A 27,328-nucleotide genomic window follows, 5' to 3' on the forward strand; every position below is an offset into this window, starting at 1 on the left:
TAAATGTCAAACGATAGTTTTAGTAAAACATAGTATGTGTACTCAGTGGGATGCTACGGCTTACAGCTGTCCGACTTTACGTTTGCCTACCGAGATATTATAGCAGGGGACTCAAATGATCAGACCATCTTGGTATTACCTTGATGGAGCTTCAATGGATTTCTTGAGACTGCTTTTATAAGTGTATTTCCTAACAATCGCCACCAGAGGTCAGGCTCGATCAGTAGCTAGCTAGCTAACCTCCGATTGGTATAATTTGAATCATTCAACATTCTCTTCCCAGGAAAATGTGAACTTGAAGAAAGGGTTCATTTCATCCTTTTTATCAGACCGAAGGCTGATAGTTAGAAATAAAACATGGAGAGCATAATGTCAACCCCTAGTCAAGTCAAATCAAGTCAATTTTATTTGCATAGCCCAATATCACAAATTACAAATTTGCCCCAGTGGGCTTTACAGCAACACAACATCCTGTCCTTAGACCCTCGCATCGGATAGGGAGCAACTCCCTGAAGAAGAAAAAAACTATTAACAGGGAGAAAAATGGAAAGAAACCACAGGGAGAGCAACAGAGCAGAGATCTCTCTCCCAAGACAGACAGACGTGCAATGGATGTTGTGTATACAGAAGGCAATGACAATTAAAGTAGTCTAAGTCTAAGAATAAAACACGATTTACAGATTACAACAAGAGGATAAAAGAATTATAATGGAATTATAAGATATAGTATGAAGAATATGATGAGGAGAATGCCAAGCAGTGTCCAGACGCCACCGGAACAGCCCAGAACCTGAACCACCATCAGGTTCAGGTCCTGTGCTGTCGTCCTGCCATGTAGACCTACCTGGCAGGAGGACAGAATACACATGCACACAGGGGAAGCTCACTTCACACCATTCACACACACGGGAGAAGAGACAAGAAAAAACATTAGTCCCACATTGGAGAGAGAGGGATACAACATTGAAACAGGATAACAACATTACATGGATTTATAAGATATATGGATGATGAGGAGGATGCCAAGTAGTGTCCAGGTGGCGACCACCATCACCATGGAGACCTGGGAGGAGGAAAGACTACACGTACACACAGGGGCGACTCACATCACACCATTCACACACACAGGAGAAGAAAAAGGAGGAGACGTCATTCAGAGAGCGAGAAAAGATGTGAGAGAAGAGAACAGTTTGCAATAGTCAATCTATACGCTATAATCTCGCTGGCAGAACAGTGCTTGGTAAATTCATTGAGACAGAAAGCCCTACACAAAACTCTGCAAAAATGTTTCAGTGGGAGTTAGTTTCAGTCCACCTCCTGGGTGCTTTCCACTGAGAGGATGCGAGGCTCTCCTCCGCAGTTCTCCCCAGGGTTCTCCCCCCTGAACTGCCAACTCATATTGGGACAAAGACCCTGAGCTCCTGGGGCTTGGAGAAAAGGCTTCGGGTTCAGAACTTACTCTGAGGGACTGGCATGGCTGTCAGAACACAACAGATATATGACTCGGACAGAAACGCGTATGTATTGCGAGATACATGGATTAATGTATACGGATGATCAGAATTCATGGTAATGGATAATATGTGGCCAGTGGCCGGATCTCACTTTTGTTTTTCAAAATGAATAAAAAAATGTTTTATTGTCAAGGTATGGAAAATGGTACTCATGGCAAATGTGTCATAATTGCATTATCCAATTCCCATAAATTGCAAGTTACATTAGCAGGAATTGGCAGGTAGTTGTGCCATTTATATTGAAGTTTCGTGTTGATCGAGTCTTACCATGACGTAATGCCATAAAATGCTCTTTACAGATAAACTGATGGTCTATTGTGAATTTAGAAAAAACAAAACAAAAAAACAACTGCAACAAATTAGATTCTGTATCAAAAATTACCCCTATCTTAAATGCTGCCTCTCTTACCCTAGCGCTGATATATAACTTTGTTAAAGACAACGGTAGGGAAAGTGCTCAACAAATAAGGAGCAAAATAATCCAGTGAGTCAAGTAAATTCTTTATGTGACAGTACAAGCCTGTTTCATATATATATATATATATATATATATATATATATATATATATGGGCCCTGTGATGGACTAGCAACCTGTCCAGGGTGTCTCCCACCTGCTGCCCAATGACTGCTGGGATAGGCTCCAGCATCCTGTGGCCCGAATTCGGATAAGCGACTTGGATAATGGATGGATGGATATTTTATATATCACACACATACACTCACACACTGATGAGCCATAACATTATGACCACTCACAGGTGAACTAACTAACGTTGATCATCTCCAAACAAGGGTAAGTGAACAATCAGTTCTCATAGTCAATGTGTTGGATTCAGGAGAAATAAGCAGGCGTAAAGACCTGAGCAACTTTGACAAGGGCCAAATTACTATGGCTTGATGACTTGGTCAGAACATCCCTGAAACAGGAAGGCTTGTGGAGTGCTCCTGGTCAGTAATAGTGAGTACCTACTGACAGTGGTCCAAGGAGGAACAAACTGGCGACAGGGTGTTGGGTGCCTAAGGCTCATCGATGCGCAAGGGCAACAAAGGCTATCCCGTCTGGTCCAAACCAAAAGAATGTCACAGAACATTTTGATGGTTATGGGAGGAATGAGTCACAACACAATGCATTGCACCCTGCTGCATAGCCACAGCCTGGTCAGAGTGACCATGATGACCCCTGTCCGCTGTTGAAAGTGCCTTCAATGGGAACACGAGCGTCAGAACTATACCTTGGAGCAGTGGAAGAAGCTCACGCAGTCCGATGAGTCCCATTTTCCTTTAGATCACGTACATGGCTATGTACGTGTGTACCGTTTACCTGAGGAAGTGATGGCACCTGGATGTACTGTGGGAAGACAAGCTGGTGGAGGCAGTGTGATCTGCTGGAAAACCCTGAGTCCGGCCATTCATGTGGACTTCAATGTGACACATGCCACCTACCTACACTTTATTGCAGACCAGGTACACCCCTTCATGGCAGTGCTATTCATTGATGGCAGTGGCCTCTTTCAGCAGGACACCCCGCCACACATTGTTCGGGAATGGTTTGAGGAACATTAAGAGCTGAAGGTGTTATCCTGGCCTCCAAATCTCAAGCCGACTGAGCATCTGTTGGATGTGCTGGACCGACAAGTCCGATCCACGGCGGCTCCACCTCCAAACTTAAATGACCTGCTGCTAATGCTTTGGTACCAGATACCACAGGACACCTTCAGGAGTCTTGTAGAGTCCATGCCTCGGCAGGGCGGTGCTGTTTTGGTGGCACATAGATGATCAAAGGCAAATTAGGGAGGTAGACCAAAAGCATATTAGAGAGGTGGTCGTAATGTATTGGCTCATCAGTGTGTATGTGTGTGTGTGTATAAATATATATATATATATATATATATAAAACTTTGTTTAAAGAAACACTCAACGGTAGGGAAAGTGCTCAACAAATAAGGAGCAAACTAATCCAGCGAGTCAAGTAAAGTACATGCCATAAGCGATTGCTTATGGCATGAAACAGGCTTGTACTGTCTCATAAAGAATTTACTTGACTCACTGGATTATTTTGCTCCTTATTTGTTGAGCACTTTCCCAACCGTTGAGTGTTTCTTTTAAATAAGTTAAACTCTTCCCTAAACAGGTTTCACACACTTATGTGCACAAGCTCGCTTGTCCTATGTACTTTATAGGTTTAGTGCTTATCATGTTTAATTTCTCATGGGTTCTCTCTCCTCTGCAGTGTGTTTTGCATCTTGATTCAAAATCTGCTGATTGATTGACTGGCTGATGTGGAAACTGATGCCGGAGACATTACCTTTGTTTTTGTTTTTGTTTTTTTTGTGGTGAGCTGGAACAGTGACGAAGACGCCTACTTTTTTCACACTGCGGTAGTGGGTGCACTTTGCCCTGGCAATGAGGGGTTAATGATTCATGCCTCAGCAACATGTAATTTGCGGTTTCGCTCTCTGTCCCACTATCTGTTGATCATTTTGTTTTTTCTGTCTCTAACCAAGCTTTGTTACAGCGGAGGGCCTTTATTATGTTTGGAGACTAGCGTAGACAGGCAGGCAGGCGGCAACGTTCTGTCACACGCGCGCGCGCGCGCACACACGCACACACGCATCTTTCCCCACGTATCTCTCTCTCTCTCTGGCTACGCACACACACACACACACACACACACTACCAGTACATGCACATACATCCACACCCTACATACATGAAGACGCTTATTCATACAATGGTTGACTGGCTTATCCAGTGTACATTTATGGCGGGGAGACATGCAGACAGGCCAGAGCTGTTCGCTTTAGGTTTTCCTCTCCTGAGTCATGGGCGGTGAGACGAGTGATTTATTTCCAACTTTGTATCATGAGACACAATATGACGCGGCCGGCCTGCCTGCCTGCCTGCATGCCTGCATGCCTCCCTGCCTCGGTCGGTGACGCTGCCTTTGTGCACAAGTAGGCGGGACGTGCTTTTCGGCGTTGAGTCAGACGGATGGACACGCCATCTAGCGGCCGGAGCTCTGTAACTACCCTACGTGTGCGACCGATCACAAGAGAGAGGGAAATGGAAATGGGTGGGTGGAAAGTCCCTGTGTGGAAATCCCCTTCGGCCGGGCTTTTCCTTTTTTGCAACATTTAACTAGCACGGAGGACGGACGCCGTAACTCTTCTTTAGAGGCGGCTCGCAGAGCTGTGAAGGTGCGCGGGGACCCATTTGGACGGCGAGGGCGAGAAAAAATGCTGGATGGCGCTTGTAGGACCTCGCTGCGGTGAGCGAAGTGGCTGACAGCGGACTAGCCAGCCTTAAGCATCCGGGAAGGCTTTGTTGTCCTCCTCCTCCCCCCCCTCACACGTCCCCTCCGTCCTCCTCCTCCCGCCCCGACATATTAACTACAGGTAAGACGCCGACCATCTCTCTTTTACTCCCGTAGGTCTCGTTTGTGTAGACGGACGATTTCGATGGAGAAGCTGCCACTTTCACGAAGGGGGCGCATCGCGGCCAGGCCTTGAGTAGTGTATTGTCGTTTTTCTTTAGGGGGGGGTAGGAGGAAGGTGGTGGGGGGAGGCATGAAGGGAGACTGGGGGAGCTTGCTCACGACAGTGGCTTTGACAGCCATTGTTTACAAAGACGTCACCCTCAAGTAAATTATGGGGCATTTAAACGGAGAAACGTACACCCCCCCCTCCTCCTCCTCCTCTCGCCGCCAACCGTGTCTGTAATCCGGCTGTGGCAAGTGTTTTGGGGGAGGGGGGGGGCATTGTCTCGGAGGTAGCTGTCATAGGAATTACGTAAGCCTTGAACGTCAGCAAAGTCTCCTGTTATTGTGTTTCTGTGTAGCCGCGAGCCAGGCCAGGCTGAACCGCGGCGCGCGCCGTTGTGCCGCTGCCTCATCTGACCAAAGTCTGGTGCAACACACACAGAACAGGGACCGCCGCTCTCCGCTGTCTTACAGTCTGACGTCCAGACGTCGATGGTGTATAAGCGTTTCCTATGCTTGAGAAAAATCCCCGACTAGCTGCACTGGCCTTTTAGTGTGGCCTTGTCTGCTGGTGCACCTGCTGCTCGTTGGGTACCGAAGATGGCCTCGGTAACCGCTGTAGGGTTATATTTTGGGTGTTGCACAAATTGCTGTTGCACAAAACGTACAACGCGGATAATTGCAGAAGTTAAAAGTCAGCAGAACACGAGGCCTGCTCGCTGACCAGCACTTTTTATGACGAGGTGCAGAATCTCGGTGCATGTTGGGTAAAATGTCCCCTTAAACAAAAAAATAAACTCCCCAACACTTGTCAGCGAGCTGTGAAAAGTACTGGGATGGTAATAAGTACCAGCGGCAAAGCTGTTTTAAACCTTGCAGAGAGAAAGTGGACTTTGGGATCAGACAGCGTGACCTTCCTGCTGGCCTTTGTGCCCGCTGGCCTTAAGTTCAGGTCAGGAAACCACCGGTATATTTTTGGGAAGATCTGAGCTTGGTGGGATGTTGGAAAACACCTGGCCCGGGGAAGTTTTTGGGAACATCAAGAGAAAAAGATTACACAAAAGCATTATTATTTACTTAATGCCACCATTTTACCCACCAAAATAAAAAATGAAAGGACACAAAGCAGTCATTACACTGTGTTGATTGATTCACTGTGTGGGGTGGTTTACCAGACCTAGATTGAATCATCACACTTTTCCCCATCGTAAAGACAAGTATAATTTGTGGATAAGCAAGGTCTCTTCTCTCATATATCATTAAACCCAATAATGACATCTTTTCTCCCCTTTCTCCTTAACCAGTTCCATTGTTTGGTTGTCGGCGGTCGGGGCCTCCTCCTGTCCTCCACCTGGTCCCCCTTTCTCTCCTCTGTCCATCCATTTGGCCATCCACCCGCCATGTCGCAGGGTCAGAACTTCCTTCCAAAGTTCCTATTCGTCTCCAACTTGCTTAAGGCAGTCAAGATCCGCCAGCGTGTTCCCAGTGATGTGGTGAAGCCGGCTGCTAGTGGCGGACTCATGCACCACTTGCATGGCATGCACCGTTACACACTGGAGATGATAGCCATGAACCACTTCCCACAGGCCTTCAGAGAGGTTGTGCAGGCGGCCATCTTGGATCGGGCCATGCAGGCTTCCCTGGAGCAGGAGAAGAAGCTCAATTGGTGCCGGGAGGTCAAAAAGATGGTGCCTCTACGTACCAATGGTAAGAACCCTGCTGTTGTTGTGTAGCTACAGTGCATATTTGTTCTTTTATTTATGTTTTAAGATGGTCTCTGAAGCTGTGTTGGACCTGGTAACACCACTCCCAATGAAATCAGTGCATTTGAAGTCTTCTAGTTGAGAAGCAAATCTTGTTGGGATTGTGCACTGTGCCTTTTAAATGAGTTGAGGTAAAGTTTTGGATCTCAGCCTCATGAGAAAGTGTGAGAAATTTAGTTTTTTTTTTAAATCAACAGTGCCGTTTCTCATGACTCAAAATAATCTATTCTGGAGTGCACTGTTCTGCAATTGGGTTTCTGACAAGCAGCAACCACCAAGGCTGGAAGTTGAAGCCAATGCAGAAGTGCCTTAAGTTGCAGTGCCAACTGGGCCACTAGACGGCGGGCTCCAAAAATCCTCCAGTCCATTGTAAGTCAGTGAGAGATTTCCCAACTTCGACCTACAAATACAAAGTCAGCAAACTTTTCTACAAGAAGTTGGGGGGGCAGTTGTGAATTTCAAGTCTGGCACAGAATGAGGGGGGGGTATTTCGAAAATTGTTCCATTAAGGAGATAGTAAGGATGTTGAAGGTATGTCTACCTTGACTGACAGATCTATCAACCTGTCTGTCTGAGATCCAATGCCAGCTCCATTCATGGTCCATCCAGTTGCCAAAATTCTGATTTTCTAGCTCCAACAACTTACAAGATGGTGGTGAGCATAAGACCAAACTTAATGCTTCAAAATGCCCCTCCAGAAAGCAGTGGGTCACAGCCTTTTTTTGTATAGTCTATGGTTTCTGAACCAATTAAGTATAAGGATTGGTTTCAACAGTAACCTAAGAGTGTGGTGATGGAACCAATATTTGTCCATTAAGTTTCACGCCAAGCAAAAGTTAGTATTGTGATTAATGTGGATTGTATTTTATTTTTTTCTGACAGGGTTAGTTTTGTTGAAGTCGAGACCTTTTGAAAATTTAAGTTCTCAGATGGTATTACTCACAACCGCATTACTGTAAATGATGACAGACAGGGTTTCAGGCATCCACGTTCAAAGACGCTTATTTGCCACTTGGATGGACTGCGCCATGTCAAACAGTTGATTTCAGTCAACCCATTCTCAAGTCCTGTTTTCGGTTGCGTGGCTATTGAAAGGTGGGAACAACCCAGGTTAGAGACGCATTCAGCCAATAGACCTGTTGATTTCTGATCACAGTGCGGAACTTTGAAATTCTCTAGCGTCACTTACAGGAACTGTAGTTTGTCTTTCAAGATGTCTCAGGCTGTTGCCATGATGTTTAATCTACAACCCTATAGTCTGTGTTTATGAGCTTGTCAGAGAGAGACGTGTCATTTGATCCCCGTGCCTTTCACAAACTACTCATTAGCTTAACCTCTCTATCTTCTTTTTCTGACATCGCTGAACCAGAATCTTAACTCGCCAAAATTTAAGGCCTTGTTCACTCACGTTTTCTTGCCTCACTGCTTAATCCACTTAAACTTAAAATTTTATGACCACTTAAAGATGTATGTAAACGGGTCTGCTCTTGGGTCAACAAACTCATTTCAAGGGAAGCGTTCACCAATAAGAGAACATAGATGAGATCAGGGTTTTTCAAGCATGCTTTTATTACCACGTGTTTGACAGTGGAAAAATATATGGTTTCTTCTGCATGGAAATAAAGAACAGATGCGAAGTCCCGAAAATAGGCCTTATCTCTGAATTTATTTCAAACAGTTAACTGTATCGATGATGTAGTTACTCGATGGATGTCTGATATGTTCATCACGGTGTACTGTGAGACTCTCTATAGGGGAGACCGAAGAGACGACTAAAAGGGTTCTTGTAAAACGGGCAAGCCAAAAAAAAAAAAATCAACAAAAAACTCCCCTACACACATACCTGTTTCCTCCTTCGAAAGACCCCTGCCTCATGACAAACTCCTGTCCTCCACTGCCAGTAACCTAGTTGGAATTTCCTGGTTTGTAGTGATGACATCATAATGATGAGACGAGGTTTAGAGACAATGTCTAGAACTCCGAAGGACCTAGATGTGACTTTGATCAGAGGACGGACGAGACACGCACACACACACACACACACTGTACTGACTGCTGCTGAGTCACTGGAGTGCACACACACACACACACACACACACACACACACACACACACACAAAACAATCTAGCATGAGGTGACAATGGGACCAAGAGAGAGATGAACGGGGAGAATAAAGGGTTGATGTAGGAAGAAAAAGAGAGAAGAAGTATTCACACAAAAATCTGTAGATGAAACCAGTTTCCGGTCAGAACAACCCCTAGAGATTGGGCTTCTCAGGTTATGAGCCCATTTGTGGGAATACTGGAAAAAGCACCCCATTCAATTGGGATTTTAACTCTGTGGCTGGGGATTCACATTTTACATTCAGTCTTTTAACCAGTCAGCCATCCATGTATCGTCAGTGTGATTTCTCGAGTTAGGTTGTTTTTGTCACCAAATGTAGTAATAACCTTTTTCGGCTATTACTACAAAGTCTTATCAGCATGCATGAGGCGCCTCAACCACATAATAGTGCTGTTGGCTTTGGATACCAGTGTCCAGAGAATAAGTTTATGATCTCACTTGGACTTTCCTATAAGTGATTCTTATAACAGACTTTGGTGAAACAAGAGTCTTGGCTTGCAAACAGTTGCTGGATTGATTAGCGACGGTTTTCCCCCACACACTTTGTAACAGTGCAACCACTGAGGGAGGGTATTACTGAAATTGTGAGCATTTTTTTTTTTTGTCGTGGATGTCAAGGGTCCATTTACAAGTATCTCCTAAACAGCATCTCATGTCTGTCATGTGTCCCCAACAAGTACGATTTGTTTAACTACTGTGCACTGACACACACACACACACACACACACACACACACACACACACAAACAACATTCTTTTGGCCTGTAAGCATACGCTTAAACGTTATATTTCTGTCGGCAGCAGGGTGAGATGTATTTTCTATTGCATTTTACTTCACCAGATGAGTATTTTAGAGGAAGAGCTTTTACTCTGTAGTTGATTTTAAAAACGCTCGGGTCCAATTTCTAGTCATTATCAGTGTGGGGGAACGTTGGTGAAACACAGGATCTACATTCTGGTCAGTCTTGATTAAACAGTTTGCTGACAAAGAGCGAGACGAGGAATGATGCATGACTCAGTACTTAAGCCCCATTCAAAACCACAGCAAGGGGCCCTGTATGTCTATGGTATGACCTGTCTGAATGCACACTAGACATAAACCGAGCCTGGTCTAAGATTGGTGCAGTTGCAGGAAGTGTCGCAGGTCACCAGAGAGGAAGTGCACACGTTTAGATGGAAGAGACCAGCAGGCAGGGTTGAACGTAAAGTGCTTTATTCAGGAAATGTTTTGTGTGTTGTGTATTGTGTGCACACGTATGTGCATGCTTTTCACGCTCTGTGTGTGTGCGCATGGGTGCACGTACTGGTTTGTACTTTAATCTGTGTGTAGCATGGACTATGTTTTTGCATGTGCTCCTATCCTTGTGTGTTGTTTGTTTGTGAGAATAGTGCAGCCATATGATTTCCCTCACTAGACACTGCAGTTTCGTACATTTTTTTTGTGTAACTGATGCGGTGGTGACACACACAAAAAAAGAACAAGATTTGACTAGTCTGAGAGACAGAGATGAGTTTTTGTTTTCTTGGCACGGCGGAATGTTCCTTTAACTAATGGAACGCGGGCTTTCCTCGCTACAGATAACAAACAATACATGGAGAACACGCAGCTTCACAGCAGAGGTCTGCTTTCATTTCAGAACCTACGAAACTGACGGCTGTCTTTAGTTTAACCCATCCCGGTGAAGTTTCCGCGGTACTCTAAAAGTGGGCTAACCTTGACATTTAAGGTTCATTTAATTTCACCGTAGTCCAGTTTAGAAATCTTAGCCTTACAAAATAGATCAACTGTTGCGCTGTAAAAGGGGGGGTATAAAAATGGCATCCGCCAGCTATCGTAAGAAGGGGTAAGGATAACCCTGAGCGAGGGTCCTCCAGAGGGAAAACCTCGATGCAGGGAGCTGGATTTGTTGACTTGTTCAGCGATCAGCGAAGACAAAGCGCTGAAGAAAGAACGCACAGGGCTGTAAAACGCAGCATAAAAGGGGACAGGTGTGTGGGAACGCCAAACGTGTCTGTGTTTGAGTGAGTGAACCGTTTAGGACAGAATTGTACAACTATCTGTACATGTACGTGTATAATTGCATGAGCTGTATTTTACAAGCGCTCTGTAATTTGAACACCTTTTGACTTTTGATGGTACTTGTCAAAGCGACAACATTCCACCCTGTCCAAGCCCCGCCCCTGTGGAAAGTCCGGGGCCATTGGAGTAGCATTGATGAGTTGGGATCATAGGAGCGCGCACACACACACACACAGACAGAATTTAGCGTAGGGAAATTCCTGTGTTTAGAATAGGACATTTCAGGGCAGTACACAAAAAACACCCCCGCTCTCCTATTTCACAATGAGAAAAAGCCCAACAGTAGTAAGTAGGAGACCAAATAAAATTCCAGACTTTTTAATTGTCCACAAACGTTGTTAGTTAACTCGTACCACCGTATAATGTGCGTACACCTAATCTCAGACACCCTCAAAGCAAACACACACACACACACACACTCATAAACCCAGCTCATATATCATTCAGTCAGCCAGTTTAGCATAGAAGTACAATATGAAAGGTACTGTTTTCTTTGACAAAACAAAAATAAAAAATTGGATGGCTCATTTTCAAGGCTTTGAAAGCAGATTTAGAAATAAAATTTCCAGAGAGCCATTCCAGATTCAAGCCGGGGGGGGGGGGGGGGGAGACTTCCATGTGTGGGTCACTGATATCACTTCAGACACCAGATCAGTCTACCTAACAACCAGCCCAGCAGCCTGGAAATCCCCATGCTTCTGTTACGTGTGTGTGTGTGTGTGTGTGTGTGTGTGTGTGTGTGTGTGTGCACGCCAGCCAGTGGGTGTGCGCGTGCATGCTTGTGTACGCGTGTTAGTACTCATTTTTCGAATTTAAATCCCTAGTTGTAAGGTATTGATGATAATTCATGTGTTTTCCCCTCTTTTGTGGTTGTATATGTGTAGGAGATGGAAACTGTCTGCTCCATGCAGCCTCCCAGTACATGCTGGGGGTTCAGGACACTGACCTGGTGCTTAGAAAGGCTCTCCATGGCGCTCTGAAGGAAACGGACACCGGCAGCTTCCGAGCCCGCTTCCAGGCGGAGCTGCTCCAGTCCCAGGAGTTCACACAGACCGGACTGCGATACACCACCACGGTATGAACACTAAACACCGTCTACTTGGCGGTTATTTCACTTTCTACAAAGCCTTCCCCTTTCTTTTGCATTCAGAATTGTTTTGTTTTTTTTTTGTGGGGGTGAAAAAAAAAATCACTCTCTCACTTTGGCTAATGAAAGTCCCATCCTCTGATATGTCTTTTGCATCCTTGTATGGGTCCTCTTAACAGGTTTTATCAGTGACTTTTATTTTCTTGTATGGGTTGAGAGACAGTGTGAGGACATAAAGACAAATCCACAACCAATTCTTGTTCTCCCAACATATAAATGGGAGGTATTATACATGAAATATTATATCACTTGTTTTTGTAAGAAAAACTCATACTATTGCGGTTGAGTATAAAAAAAACTTAAGTTTTCATTGTGTTCTGTATGTGTTTGTGTGTGTGTGTGTGTGTGTGTGTGTGTGTGTGTGTGTGTGTGTGTGTGTGCGTGTGTGTGTGTGTGCACGTCTGTACTTTTGCATGTGTGCACATGCCAGAACTGGGAGGAGGAATGGGAGAAGATCGTGAAAATGGCGTCGCCGGTCTCCAGTAGCAACGGGCTCCAGTTCGACTCTCTAGAGGACATCCACATCTTTATCCTCTCCAATATCCTCCGCAGGCCCATCATCGTCATCGCAGGTACTCCCCGTCCTCACTACCCAGAATGCTATTTCTGACCCATGACCGGCTCTCAGGTCCTCTAAAAGCAGAAGGGGCTCAGAGAGAGAAAGAAATGCTCCCTTCAACCCCCATTCTGTAGCGTTGTCACATTGGTGATTTCATGACATGTTGATACTTTTTGATGTCATTGCCTCACCTGAGGTTTCTAACAAGCGTTCTGACATTTTTATTAGTACTCGTTTCCTTTTTTCTTTGCCAACACTAGTTACAATTTGAAGGTTTTTGCATTGTTAACTTTGTATTCAGTCAGTGTCTGATGTGATCGCCATTAATCCATGAGAATGTGTGTTCCTGTAACAGACCAGGTGGTGAGGAGTATGAAGTCGGGCTCCTCCTTCTCTCCTCTGAATGTTGGTGGGATCTACCTGCCACTCCACTGGCCTTCCACTGAGTGCTACAAATACCCCATAGTCCTGGGTTACGACTCCCAGCACTTTGCCCCCCTCATCACCATCAAAGATAGCGGGCCAGGTAGGATTCAGGGATAGAGTTTACCGGAAACACAACGAGGAAAATTACCTGTTTTCATTTTACAGTTTCAGGAGTTCAAATTGATCAGTTCAAGAAACGCATCGTGGTTTCTGTTCATGGCGGTGTCTTGGATGACAGATGGATTAACTTATGTCTTGGGCTGCTTTTCCCAGAGATCCGAGCTGTACCGCTGATCAACCCAGGCCGGGGAGGCTTTGAGGAGTTGAAGGTTCACTTCTTGATGGAGAAAGAACTACAGCAGAAGGACAGGCTGCTAAAAGACTACCTGCTACTTATCGAGATCCCGGTCATAGGTCTGCGCTATGATGCTACACGCATCATCAATGCTGCACGGTACTCATCAGCTCTTTTTTCTTGTTATACACCATGCTAAAAGAGAGAATGGAAGATGGAAAAAATGCCTGTCACTTGCATCATATTAGACAGTATTGCTTCAGCATGAGGAAAAGCAAACCTTACTCTGAGGTCAAGGGCCATGTGATTATTATTTCTTTTGATTAAAAAAAAGTTAGGTAACCTGGATTAGAGGTAGGGTGGGGATGGGGTAGAGGTTGCACCAATAAATCAGTACAATGAACCAGTAATCCAAGGAGAAACATCTTTACAGAAAAGTACACCTTAAGTACTTCTGAAGGTTATCTAAAATACTTCTGAAGACCTTGTCCCACTAAAAGTTTTCAGAAGTTAAAAAGAATAGCTCTGTAAATTGTCTCAGTAAAACTGTACAAATAAAGTCAATGTTATTGAATAATTCAACCAATTTTAAACAGCAGAGTTCAAAATCTGCATGTCAGCGTAATGATGACAATGTTGTGACTCAGTTAGGATATATGAACATTATTTTTACAAAAATGAATTGAATCCCTGACAAACTGATTTTATACCAATGTATTTATGCGACCGCAGCCTTGATGTGGGCAACCTCCCAGAGGACATGAACCTGATGGAAGACTACCTGCAGCTGGTGAACCATGAGTATAAGCGCTGGCAGGAGGACAAGGAGCAAGCATGGGCAGCCCAGCCACAGCGCCCGCCTCCTTTCTCTGTCTCCCAGCTCTCCCTCATCGAGATCCGCTGTGCCACGCCACGCTGTACCTTTTACGTCTCTGTGGACACGCAGCCCCACTGCCACGAGTGTTTTGAGAAGAGGCAGGCCACCACAGGTGGAGGGACTAGGATAGAGGGGGTGGTGCAGACCAAAGGAGGAGGGGGGGTGGTGCAAGGTGGGGTTGGGGTGATCGGGGGCTCAGAGACCGAGGCGAGCTCCCGGGGAGCCCGAAGCGGCAGCCCATCTCCCTCCTCCTCTGGGAGGGGGGCAATATTATCCAGCCCCCGCTCGGCCCCTCCCACTGCTCCTAGCCTCAGCCTTTACAGTGAGACCCACGCCATGAAGTGCAAGACGCCCGGCTGCCTCTTCACCCTCAGCGTGGAGCATGACGGACTTTGTGAGCGCTGCTTCAACTCCAGGCAGACTAATGGGGCACCCGGTGTAGGAATGGCTGCCACTGGACTGCCGGGCCTCAACGGGGGGCCCATAGCCCCTCACCCCAGCCAGGGACCCGGCTGGACCCAGTGGGGGAGCCGTGAGGTAGATTCGGACCGCTGCGGCATGTGCAGACAAGAGGCGTTTAGGATATTCAATGGCCTGTGTCCACCGTGCATGCAGAGACAGCAGGTTCCAGATAGGGGCGAACCACAGCAGAGCAACCCCAGGACTGAGGCGGGGTCATCAGCTTGGAATCAGACCATGGATCCCGAGCGGCCATGCCTCACTCTGACACCCGGCCACACCTCAGCCTGGCAGACTCCGCTGGCACGGCTCTGCAAGAGATCCGGATGCCAGTTCTTTGGGACGCCAGAGAAGTTGGGTTTCTGCACTATCTGCTACGTAGACTATCAGACCAACCACCGTAAGTTCTAAAACTCATGTGTTACTTAGATTTGTCAAACTGGATGGTTGTGATGGAACTAGGATTGTACAGGGCTGAACATGTTTTTTAATCAAGACTCCCTTGTTGTAGTATTTATTACTGTTGCCTTTGTTTTTCAAAGTTAAACTGTGCATATATCATTACTTTTTTTGTTTTGTGGGGTTTTCCTTTGTAGGTTTCCCCTTTTATCTTTTATCTTGGGTGGCTATATTAAAGCCATACTATTCTTTGAAAAATGTCCAAACCCATTTGTTCATCACTTCCTTAATTTAAAATGTTTGTGTTTACATTATCAGTGCTTTCTGTTGTAGACTTAACCCCACCGCCAGCCCCAGTCCAGAGCAGGCATGGCTCGGAGGCAGGCTTCCAGAATGCCACTCGCTGTAGGGGGCCTGGCTGTGGTGCAGTTGGCAAGGCCATGCTGGAGGGCTACTGCAACAAGTGCTATCTCAAAGAACAAAGTACTCGACTAAACCAGGCGGGACAGCGTATCCCACACTCCCCCCCTCCAGTCATGGTAGGTGTCTGCCACACCTTCTGACCTTCATCAGCTTCTTCTTTTTCACTTTTTCTCTTTTTACTTGGATATCCTCTCTTCTTGCCACATTGCCTCCACAGCTGTTGCTTTCTATCTAGTCTCTCCTGTAAAAGAGACTTCAGACTGCCCAATTCGTTTGAGTTTCAGTTTGCTAATCTGTCTCCCCCCCTCTTTTTTCTCTGCCTGATCACTTTTTATATGCATAGCGGGACCGGGTAGTCAAACCTAGATCATCCCAGCAGTCCCAGACCCAGACCCAGACCCAGTGCCGGCGGAGTGGCTGCAGCAACGTATCCCCAGGCTGCACGGACATGTGCCCAGAGTGCCACACGCGTGGCCAGGGCAGGGAGGGGGGCAGGCGGGCGCAGGCGCCCAAGGAAAAGTCCAAGCAGCGATGTCGGACGCAGGGCTGCAACCATTACGCCAACCAAGAGAAACAGGGCTACTGCAACGAGTGCGACCACTTCAAACAGATCTACCGTGGCTGAACACACAACGTGCGTTCAGGCACACGACAACCATGACAATACATCGCTAGCAAGCCGGAGTCGCCGCCCCCTGCGCCAGGCGCCCCATGCCAGTCGATGCACCTCTGATATAACTAACATACTAACTAACTATCTAGTGACTAACTAGTAACCTTATGGCCTGAAAATCTGAACCCCCTCATGCTGAATGTGAAGAGTGAGTGTATATGGGGAGGGGGGGGGCGTGACTGAATGTTTGTGTTAGTTCACAGTAGACATGGCCTCCAGATTACCTCTTTGTGCAATTATCATCTGATCTGGTGTGTGCAGTTACCCGGTGAGAGGTTTGGCTACATGTCAGAGCAACCGACTTCTCTTTTGTGTACAATATGTATTTAGAAGTACATAGAGGATCAAGCAGGACAAAATGATTGTATGTTGACAAAAAAACAAAGCATCTGCCATTGCTTTCTAGACCACAGCCAAGGAATCTATACCCCATTTCTGTCTGTTGTCTGTCTTATCTGTCCACCTTGTCTGCCTGCCTGCCTGCCTGCCTGCCTGCCTGCCTGCCTGACATTCGCTCCTTAGAGTGAGCGATGTAAAGTTGTGTCCATGGAAGTCCAGCGGAAAAAAAAAAAAACCCCTCAACCCAAGCAATAGGCAGAGTTGAGCCAAACTAGGCCATGCTGAGGCAAAATCCCTGAGCTTTTTTCCGAACCTGGGCTAGTGTGAGTCTTTCAACTTGAAGCGCTTCTTGTTTAAGTCTGCCTGAATGGGATGGGTGCATAACATTAAGTTCTGTCATTCACCCGTAGTTCAACTTGGTGAGCACATCCAATCCCAGAAAGGCATTTGAACAGTTTTCCGACGGTATTCATCACTGCAGAGCCCAGCTCACGGAATCATCTCATAAAATTGTTTTTAAATGGGAAGAAAATTGACAAAAAAAATAATCTGGCAAGCAATTATCACGAAATGATGGAGAGTCATTTTATTTCCTATTAATTAAGGAGTTCCAAGTTGTGATTTATGATCGGAAACCAAATCAAACCCAGCTGTCTTGTTCACGCCTGTGAGTATTTGTGAGGGAGACCAGTCCGACACTTAAGGATACACAAGGTGAAAGTAGACCCTAGTGTCCAAGAACACGGTGCAAGACGGTCGGGGCAGGCTTCTACTAGTTTTGGTGCTAAATGTACAGAAATGCAAGCCTCTTCATTGTAGCCAACACGCTAGTGGTGTGTGTGTGTGTGTGTGCGTGTGTGCGCGCGTGCGTGCGTGCGTGCGCGCGTGGGAACAAGCTAAGAGTCATTTTCCATTCTTCCTCTTCCTTCGCCTCCTCAAAATGTTCCCCCTCTTATCACCCTAGAACTGATCTGTTGCCTTGGTAATTGTTTTTTTTTTTAACTGTCAACCAATTAAGCACCTAATTACACTCACACATAACACGCAGATATTTTAGTTATGTCAAAGGGGGATTGCCGGGCGGGGAGAAAGCCAAACATAATGACGGGTAATTCCCCACGCAGGGAGCTCTGTCAACCTCTCTGCCATGCGTGAACACACACACACACACACACACACCTATACCTACACCTTTAAGATTGTAAATGCCCCAGCCCAGCCTGAGGTGATGTGAGGTAAATGAACTGGGCGAAGGAAAGGCACCCCCACCCTCTGCTCCACCTCTCTGGATGCACCAAGGCAACAATTTCAAACATCCAGACAGCAGTCCTGTTGTCTGACCCGGCCAATCTTTTTGTCTCTCTGAATGTGTTTTGTGCTGTGGCTTACAGTACAGTCTTGGGACTGATCTCGGATCAGTTTTGCCTTTAGTGATTAAAATCCTTTGGACCTGTGGGGCCTCGTTGGCGATCCTGGATCAGGATCCCACTTGTAAAATGCTTTTGTGAATATGGATCTCGGTCCACACCGTAGGACCGTCCAACCCAATGCCTCATCTCCAGTGCACACATACACAACACATGCACATTTGCGTCTGGAATACGCAAAGCTGACATTCCTTTTTTTCTTCGTTTGGTTTCAGATTTTAATATATTTGAACATAGTTGTTTTTTTATTCTGCCAACATAAAAGAAAACATACCACCACTTGGTGGATGATGGTATGTTTTCTTTTCTCTCTTTTTTGTTGTTGTCCAGGTTTGTACCTCCTTTAAAAATGGCCGTCCTGGACCATTGTAAAGAACTAACTACTGTGCCATAGATAGACATCTAGCTATCTATTTGAACCATGGCCTCTAAAGTTCACCTACACTGAGAACCCTCAAAAAAGACGAAACATTTTTAAAATCTTCACTGATTTATCAAGCAAAAAAAAAAATCAATCTTTGGAGTTACACTGAAATATAAATCCACTCATTGTGCTGCCAAACTGCTAAAATGAAATAAATTTGACTTGTGTTATATGTCATATTCCTCAAGACCTTCTCGTGGTCTAGCCACCTATTGGAGAATCGGCGCTATAGGCAGAATTATGTATTGGCGCTTTAATTGAGAAACGTGTAGACAAACGGGCTCTCGGGCTGCCTTCACACGAGAACTGTACGCGAGTCTGTCGGGCCAGCCAACCCGAGCGCCTGACAGCCGCGCAGGCCTCTCTGTGCTTTAATCACCTCTAGACCAACCTTAAGTCAGTTCACGGCTAACGGGCGGTCAGCTCGTCAAACGCCCTGAACGAGGGGTTTTTTTGGGGGGGGGGGGGGACTTTGACCGAGCTTGACTGGGATGGGGGATCGGCGAGTTGCGCGTGACTCGCCGTGGGCGACGCTGCTGTGGCATTTTGGGAATGGTACTCGACTCACTTGGGGACATTCCAACATTAGCGAGGACGTTCACATAAAAGCAGAAGATGTAACAATAACATGCAAATGGTGTGGAAGTTTTCTTTGTGTGACCTTTCGACAATAGGGTATTGTATGATGAAAACGCCTTGTTTTATTTGTTAAGTATTTATTCATAACAAGATATTATCTGTATTGTGTGATTCAATATTTATATGTTGTCCTGAAATGAATTATTTTTATTAAGAAATCAAGTCTGTGTGTGGTTTTTTTTTTTTGTTCGTTTCTGTTGTCATATTGGTTGTGTACGTGTGGATGGATGAAATATGGTTGTGTATGTGTGGAGGGATGAAAAAGAGAGGGAGGTGTGTGTGTGTGTGCCTCTACTGTCTCTACCCTGCTGGAGAAATTGTGTGAGTCAGAGTCATGCACAATGCCCTAGGATGGATGTGTGCTTTTGTATCCTGCAAGATTTCAGTGTTGCACGGGCATTACAGCATCGCCTCACTCCTCCACGCCGCGCACTGCCTGGGAAGCGTTTGCTCACTGTTGGCACTGTGTCAGTCTCCTGTGCAGAACCTATGTTGGGTGCACAAAATGCCAGTCCAGGGCTGTGAAAGCCACCAGATAACATCACCCAGACCTGGTTGAGTTTATGCTAGGTCACACGCTCACAACCGATTTAACACTTTTCTCAAGACTATCTCTCTCTCTCTCCTTTTTTTTCTTATTTTTTGGGGGTACTTTTTGTCTGTTTTTTTGCAGCTCTTTTTTCCCACTTTCCATCCATCCATTGGATGCATATCCCTGCGGTCATAGGGCGGAAGGCGGGGGAAACACCCTGGACAGGCCGCCGGTTCATCTCAGGGCACACACATTCACACCTCGGGGACAATTAAGTAAGTCCGATTCACCTGACCTACATGCCTTTGGACTGTGGGAGGAAACCGGAGCACCCGTACTTTTCCCATACTTGCCCATGTTAAAGTAGCACACTTCGGATAGTATAATCCGTCATTTCTTGGGCGTTTCTTTGTCCCAGTTCTTTCAAGCAATATTTTAAGCAGATGTGGTTAAAAAAAAAGAGAGAGAATGGGACCCCCCCTCCCCCCCTTTCATCCCCCGTCACCCCATAGACAGATTTAACTCAGGAAATAGACAATGTGGTGGTAGGGGGAGTTTGCAAGAAACGTGACTTGTGGCCCTCAGGCGTCAGATGAATGGTAATAGCTATGTAAAATGGGGCAGAAGTGACATTTAACAGGTGTGGTACGAGTGGGGAAGGGTTTTGCGTTGGCGTTCATCAGCCTGTAGCTTTCACTACACAGTCAGATAGGGAGGCTGCTGTGGTTTCCTGGAAATACCCAGGCTGCAACACCCACCCCCCCCCACCACCACCACCACCCTCCCTCTTTTGCAGACAGAAACATACCAGTTGTAAAGTGAATATTCCACTCCTGCAGTGTACAGTACGTTGCAGCTTTGCTCGGTTTTTCCGGCTATTCAGGTAGTCTTGGCTTTATTGCACCGGGACAGTGAAGGATGATCATGTGTGCAGGCAGATTTGAAACCAGACCAAACTATTGGTGGCTAGGCCTATTCCTGCACGATGCACACGCCATGGTTCTGTAACTAATTAATGCGCTAATACAACTCGTCTGATCACTTTCCACCCAAAAGCAGTTCTGTACCGATGTGGGTACACAAAAAAAGGTACCTTTTTGTTACAACATACAAAACACATTTTATTTAATGTGGGTTTGTAGTTCCATCCATCCATTATCCAAGCCGCTTATCCTGCTCTCAGGGTTACAGAGCTTATCGCTGCAGTCACTGGGCAGCCAGCAGGGAGACACCCTGGACAGGCCGCCAGGCCATCACAGGACCCACACACCTAGGGACAATTTAGTATGGCCAATTCACCTAACCTACATGTCTTTGGACTGTGGGAGGAAACCGCAAACACGGGGAGAACAAGCAAACTCCACACAGAGGATGACCCCTGATGACCCCCAAGGTTGGACTACCCCGGGGCTCGAACCCACTATGCCACCCAGGGTTTGCAGTTTTCTTACTGAACTTTACTTTTACCTTACTTTATTATTACACAGGTGACATTAAAAGTAACGGTACAGATGTTAAAATGTGATGCCCTCAAACCTGCCTGACTCAGTTAAAACTGGTTTACAAGCAGGTTCCTGTTCTGCTGCACATAAAAGACAATCTCATTACAATGCAAAATAAAAATAGAAATTTTTTTTTGCAGAAAACAAAATAGCAAAACACAAACAGCTACACAGCCACTACAGAGGAGTAAGTGAGTAACATGGTGTGTGTGAATTGAATCAGTGGGTGCAAGGTGTGTCCTTCCACGAGATAGTGTTTATATGCCCTTTTGAAGCGTATAATAGGGGTCATTGCTCTAACGTCATATGGGATCTCATTCCAGATTTTAGTGAATGTGTGGAGAGAGAAAAAAGATGATCTCTTGAACATAGTTGTTTTTGTAAGCTGGTACTGGAATAAGTGCACGTGAGACTGATCTGGTGATGTGTCCCTGACTGATGCAGCATGATACCGCATTCAGTTTCCTAACACAGAGGAACTGGTCATATAACAGTGTGCTAAAATACATTTGACAGACAGATGTTACGAGATGAAGAAATCTGCGATTAAGCAGAGTGACGAAATTGGGTTAAGGGCTTACGTCATAGCAGGGCACTGTTCAGAAAAAGGCAGAAGTGTTAAAATCTCAATTTCCTCTGAAAGCAACATGTAAAACTCCTAGATTGATAACAGCTGCTGCTACGCCTTTAGTGGACACTATGTTTTGTTTTTTTGGGGGGGGGGGTTGTACGGTCTATCACATTAGGTTATATAAGATGATATTTTTGATGCAGAATCAAGCTACACAACATTAAAGCTCATCTGCCAAGAATTTGAGACGAATGAGATCACGCTAGGGCTCATTCATTTTGCAAGAATCAGCTTTATAACCTCCAGGGTACATACGTAGGCGGTAGTGTGCTCGATTTACGCAAAAGGGCACCATTTGAATCCATGAAACTAGAGCCCCCATTTTGATTATTCATTTGATAGAAAAAAACTATCAAATATGGGTTGCAGAAACTAGGTTTTTCCATACTTGTGTGAAGACATCCAATTCTGATCATTCATGCATGTTCTATTGTTGACTAAAATGTCACAAAAAAATCAGAAATAACCATAAGTCATGAGACAGGAAGTTGTTCACTGTTGTGCTATACAGAGAGTGTGTATCCATGGTTACGTAGACCTAACCCTGTTACCAACAGCAGTTAAAACAGGTCAGATTCAGATAGGCCCTCACCCTTTTGTGAAACACACACACACACACACACACACACACCAAATGCAAAGATGTGTAAAGGAACCACCCGGTGCAGTGTGTTTCGACAGCAGACTGTAATCTAGATAATTCCAAGCAGAAATGACACAGAATCAGAGTGTTTCATCACATCATTTCACGTACAATACAGATAGTACAGATAAGGGTTCATGTGTGTGTGTGTGTGTGTGTGTTACAGATTCATATCTTTTGCAGATGATTTTATTTTAACGAGTAACTAAACCATTGACCATTTAGTGAGTTTGATGACATCTACGGGCTAAAAAAAATGTAACTGTTAAAAACATGCCAGGCTGGTCTTGGTACTCTGTGATGTAAGCATAGCAGCCGTTTTTATTATTAATTATTATGTTAATGGGTCTGTTGGATGTAGGTGTGCCAAAGAACTAGCATCGACAGTGCCACAGTGGCACAGTGGTTAGCACTGTTGCCTCACAGCAAGAAGGTCCCGAGTTTGAACCCCAGGCCGTCCCAGGTCCTTTCTGTGTGGAGTTTGCATGTTCTCCCCGTGTCTGTGTGGGTTTCTCCCGGGTTTCTTCCCACCATCCAAAAGACATGCATGTTAGGGTTGATAATCCTGTCTGTGCCGCTGACCAAGGCAATAGGAAGAAATAACTGGAGTTGGTTCCCAGGTGCTGCAGCTGCCCACTGCTCCTATACAATAGGATGGGTTAAATGCAGAGAATGAATTTCGTTGTATGTATGCACAATGACAAATAAAGTGTATTCTGTATTCTATAGTGCTGGCTCTGTAGCTGTGTTCCAATTGAGCGGCCTTATCCATCGTATGCTGCATTTGAAAACCGATTACGTCACAACGGCGCACCAAGGCCTTCCCATTCCGAAGGCTCCTTCACACCAATGTGACCAAGAAATACGTACCATGTGTTCCAATGTAACCAAGAAATACATGTTGCAATGTGATCAAGAAATACGTACCATGTGTTCCAATGTAACCAAGAAATACATGTTGCAATGTGATCAAGAAATACGTACCATGTGTTCCAATGTAACCAAGAAATACATGTTGCAATGTGATCAAGAAATACGTACAATGTGTTACAATGTGACAAAGAAATACGTACAATATGTTGCAATGTGACCAAGAAATACGTGTTGCAATGTGACCAAGAAATACGACCCTTTTTTGTCAGAATTTTAAGGACACAACAAATGGATTCTTCGCGGCCTAACCCCCGCGCTTTAGCATACCAGCTTCCTCACGCCTCTGGGCGCACGCTCTTCCGATGGCCTCACGGTTTCACCATCCCAATTCTGACACCAATGTAGCGAATTAGGGGGGGCAGCCCGGGAACCGTCGCCACAGCCAGGACGCGAACGGGTATCTCCCGGACCGCGGGCGACACGTTAACCAGTCGACTCAAGGATCCGACCCGTTAGCCACGGGCTAACGTGTCTACATCAACTACTTCTACTACTACTACTACTTTCGGCTGCTCCCGTTAGGGGTCGCCACAGCGGATCATCCGTTTCCATCTCTTCCTTTCTTCTGCATCTTGCTCTGTCACACCAGCCACGGGCATGTCTTCCCTCAGTACATCAATAAACCTCCTCTTTGATCTTCCTCTTCTCCTCTTCCCTGGCAGCTCCATATTCAGCATCCTTCTCCCATATACCCAGCATCTCTCCTCCACACATGTCCAAGCCATCTCAATCAAGCCTCTCTTGCTTTGTCTCCAAACCGTCCCACTCGAGTGGTCCCTCTAATATAACCGTTCCTAATCCTGTCCTTCTTCGTCACTCTCAATGAAAATCTTAGCATCTTCAACTCTGCCACCTCCATCTCCGCCTCCTGTCTTTTCGTCAGTGCCGCTGTCTCCAAACCATACAACATAGTTGGTCTCACAACCGTCTTGTAAACCTTCCCTTTAAATCTTGCTGGCACCCTTCTGTCACAAATCTCTCCTGACACCCTTCTCCATCCACTCCACCCTGCCTGCACTCTCTTCTTCACCTCTCTTCCAGGGCCATCTTAACAGCATTATAGGCCCCCGGGCAAAGCAGTGCACAGGGGCCCCTACCTACACAACCACTCACAGGAAGAAAAATGTAAATGGTTGATAAAATTAAAGATACATTTATTGGTACTTCCAACAAAATCAGTGTTTAAACATAAAAAACATGCTGTACAGCAAAGATTAATCAACATAAACGTTTGAACAATATAACATGAGCCTTGAAAAGTACAAAAATTTCAACATGTACATGATACTCAATTGGTAACCTATACAGGCGGAGATGGCACAGTATGAAATTACTATGAATTATTTATTATTAATCAAGTGTTCAACACAAACATTTGCGGAATTTCTTCACAGAGAATTGCTTTAAAATTGGCTTGAAGTCAATGGTCTTCAGAATGTCATTTTCCATAACATGAGTGAAAGCCAGTTCAAACACTGCTGCCCCATTGTGCTGCGAAGCTGATTTGTTATAAGTTTCAATCTTGAAAATGAACGTTCTCCTGCACAGTTGGTCACCATCATGCGCATGAACACTCTGAGTGCAATTTCAACAGTGGTAAAGACAGATTTCAAGCTACATTACATTACATTACAGTCATTTAGCTGACGCTTTCATCCAAAGCGACTTACAATAAATGCATTTTTTAACATTGGGAATCAGTAGAACTACTTGTCATCAGAGGTCATAAGTGCATCTCCTCTCTAAGCAAGCATCTAAGAGCAAAACCAGTGTTAAAGTAAAAGCGCAAGAAAGAGGTTTTTTTTTAAATGAGTGAATACAATAAGTGCTAAGAACAAGTAACAGGGTAGTAGTTCTTGAAGAGGTGAGTTTTCAACCTGCGCCGAAAGATGGGCAGCGACTCCGCTGTCCTGACATCAGTGGGGAGTTCATTCCACCACTGTGGGGCCAGGACAGAAAAGATCCGTGACCGGGTCGATCGGCAGCAGAGGCCTCTGAGCGACGGGGCAACCAGGCGTCTCGAGGCAACAGAGCGATGTGGTCGGACGGGGGTGTAGGGCTTGACCATGGCCTGGAGATAGGAAGGAGCTGTTCCTTTCACTGCCCTGTAGGCTAGCACCAGAGTCTTAAACTGGATGCAAGCAGCTACTGGGAGCCAGTGTAGGGACATGAGAAGGGGAGTTGTGTGGGAGAACTTAGGGTGGTTGAACACCAGACGAGCTGCAGCTTTCTGAACAAGCTCCAGGGGTCTGATGGCCGACGCCGGGGCGCCAGCAAGGAGGGAGTTGCCGTAGTCCAGCCGGGAGATGACCAGAGCCTGGATGAGCACCTGTGCCATCTCGTCAGTGAGGAATGGGCGAATCCTCCTGATGTTATAGAGGAGAAATCTGCAGGAGCGAGCAACCGACGCAATGTTTGCAGGAAATGACAGTTGGTCCTCCAGGATCACACCCAGATTTCTCGCAGTCCGAGTTGGTGTCACCACGGTGTTGTCAATGGTGATGGCCAGGTCTCGGTGCGGGCAACCTTTCCCCGGGAGGAACATCAGCTCTGTCTTGTCCAGATTGAGCTTCAGGTGGTGTGTCGCCATCCACTCCAAGATGCCAATCAAGCATGCAGCAATGCGTGTCTCTACTTGTGTGTCAGAGGGGAAAGACAAGATGAGCTGGGTGTCATCGGCATATCAACGGTAAGAGAAGTCATGCGAAGGAATAACAGAACCCAGGGATGTCGTGTACAGGGAGAACAGGAGAGGACCCAGAACCAATCCTTGTGGAACGCCGGTAGTCAGTCTGCAAGGCTCCTACACAGATCCTCTCCATGTCACCTGGTAGGAGCGACCCGTCAGGTAGGATGTTGTCCGAAATTATTTTCCTGTACAATGCAGGGAGAGTCTCACAATTTTCATCAAGATGTAGGGCTTGAGATGCTCACATTCATTTAAAAGGTCACCATGATAAAGGTTCTGTGATACACATTAGCCAGATGTTCACACTTTTTGTTTAGCTCACCAGAACCAATTGTTTTCAATCCACTGAAGAAGGAAAACAGATTTCCAATCAATGAATAAGCTTCTGCACGTTTTGTTATTTCTTAGATTTGAAAGTCCAGAACAGGAAGGAATGTTTCCACCTTGACCTTTTCACTTTGGCTGAGAAGTACCTCTTCTTCTGATCCGTCATGTCTAGTAAGATGCACACTTTGCTTTCGTTCCCATTTTTTCCAAATCGCTATAATCTGAATCTGGACACCTATTCCTGTCTTTCAATTCGTATTCATTAAATTCGTCTCTAATTTCCTGAAGATAGGTTTTCATAGACTCAAGAAGATTCTTGGCAACAAGTATGTTCACATCCTTTGACTGCAGGACCTTACTTGGTTTGTTCACTCTTTCAAGAATGTCATTCCAAAGAATTTTGAGAAAGATCGTTTCCAGGTTCTCCATTTTCTCGCTCAATCCTTCTGCCTATCGCCTTGTGTTCACTTCCTGTTCAGTGTCAGCTGATACAGAATCCAGTGTGTGTTTAATTTTCTCGAAGCCCCCATACAGAGCATGAACAGCATCAAAATGTGACGACCATCTCCTGTCAGACAGACACTTGACCACAACATTTTTTCCTAAAGATGATGCCAGAACATTCTATCGATGTGTAGAAGCAGAGAAAAGGGAATACAGACGCTGAACAAAGTCAAAGAATTTTACAGTCTGTAGAAAACACTCTGCCGCTTTTACTCCCACCATATTCAGGCTGTGTCCAGCACAGGGGACATAGTTGGCCAACTCATCCAGTTGATGAATCCGTACTTGCAATCCAGTATAGCGTCCAGACCTATTTGAGGCATTGTCATACGACTGCTCACGGCAGTTTGATAGTGGAATTTTGTTCTCATAGATTAGCATGGGGCCCCTGTGCTCGTGGGGCCCCAGAGCAACTGTCCAGCGTGCCCATGCGTTAAGACGGCCTTGCTCTCTTCTGCACTCCCCATTACTTTGGACAGTTGACCCCAAGTATTTAAGCTCATATGCCTTCGTCACCTC

The 27,328-nt window shown here is 45.7% G+C and overlaps 2 protein-coding genes across 3 annotated transcripts in view; one reads left to right on the forward strand and one right to left on the reverse strand.

The window, feature by feature from the left end:
* cep170aa (centrosomal protein 170Aa) overlaps positions 1-27,328 on the reverse strand; it is a 350,414-nt gene that overhangs the window by 235,025 nt on the left and 88,061 nt on the right. The window lies entirely within an intron of this gene.
* Positions 4,556-19,204, forward strand: tnfaip3 (tumor necrosis factor, alpha-induced protein 3). 2 transcript variants are annotated; one of them, XM_056291289.1, is made up of 9 exons: positions 4,556-4,910; positions 6,298-6,700; positions 11,846-12,036; positions 12,539-12,680; positions 13,023-13,193; positions 13,367-13,547; positions 14,121-15,124; positions 15,457-15,662; positions 15,890-19,204. In XM_056291289.1, the coding sequence occupies exons 2-9, from the start codon at positions 6,394-6,396 to the stop codon at positions 16,169-16,171; spliced, it is 2,484 nt and encodes an 827-aa protein (XP_056147264.1). In that variant the 5' UTR covers positions 4,556-4,910; positions 6,298-6,393; the 3' UTR covers positions 16,172-19,204. The 2 variants fall into 2 exon arrangements, with proteins under 2 accessions (XP_056147264.1, XP_056147265.1); XM_056291290.1 differs by lacking the exon at positions 6,298-6,700.

This window comes from Lampris incognitus, chromosome 13 (genome assembly GCF_029633865.1).
Source record: "Lampris incognitus isolate fLamInc1 chromosome 13, fLamInc1.hap2, whole genome shotgun sequence".
Taxonomy (NCBI): Eukaryota; Metazoa; Chordata; class Actinopteri; order Lampriformes; family Lampridae; genus Lampris; species Lampris incognitus.

Excerpts from the sequence above, each read along its gene's own strand:
- tnfaip3 (XM_056291289.1), top strand. The coding sequence starts at position 6,394 with ATGTCGCAGGGTCAGAACTTCCTTCCAAAGTTCCTATTCGTCTCCAAC. Across the intron at positions 6,701-11,845 it reads GGTGCCTCTACGTACCAATG|GAGATGGAAACTGTCTGCTC; the intron begins GTAAGAACCCTG and ends GTATATGTGTAG. Across the intron at positions 12,681-13,022 it reads GCCCATCATCGTCATCGCAG|ACCAGGTGGTGAGGAGTATG; the intron begins GTACTCCCCGTC and ends TTCCTGTAACAG.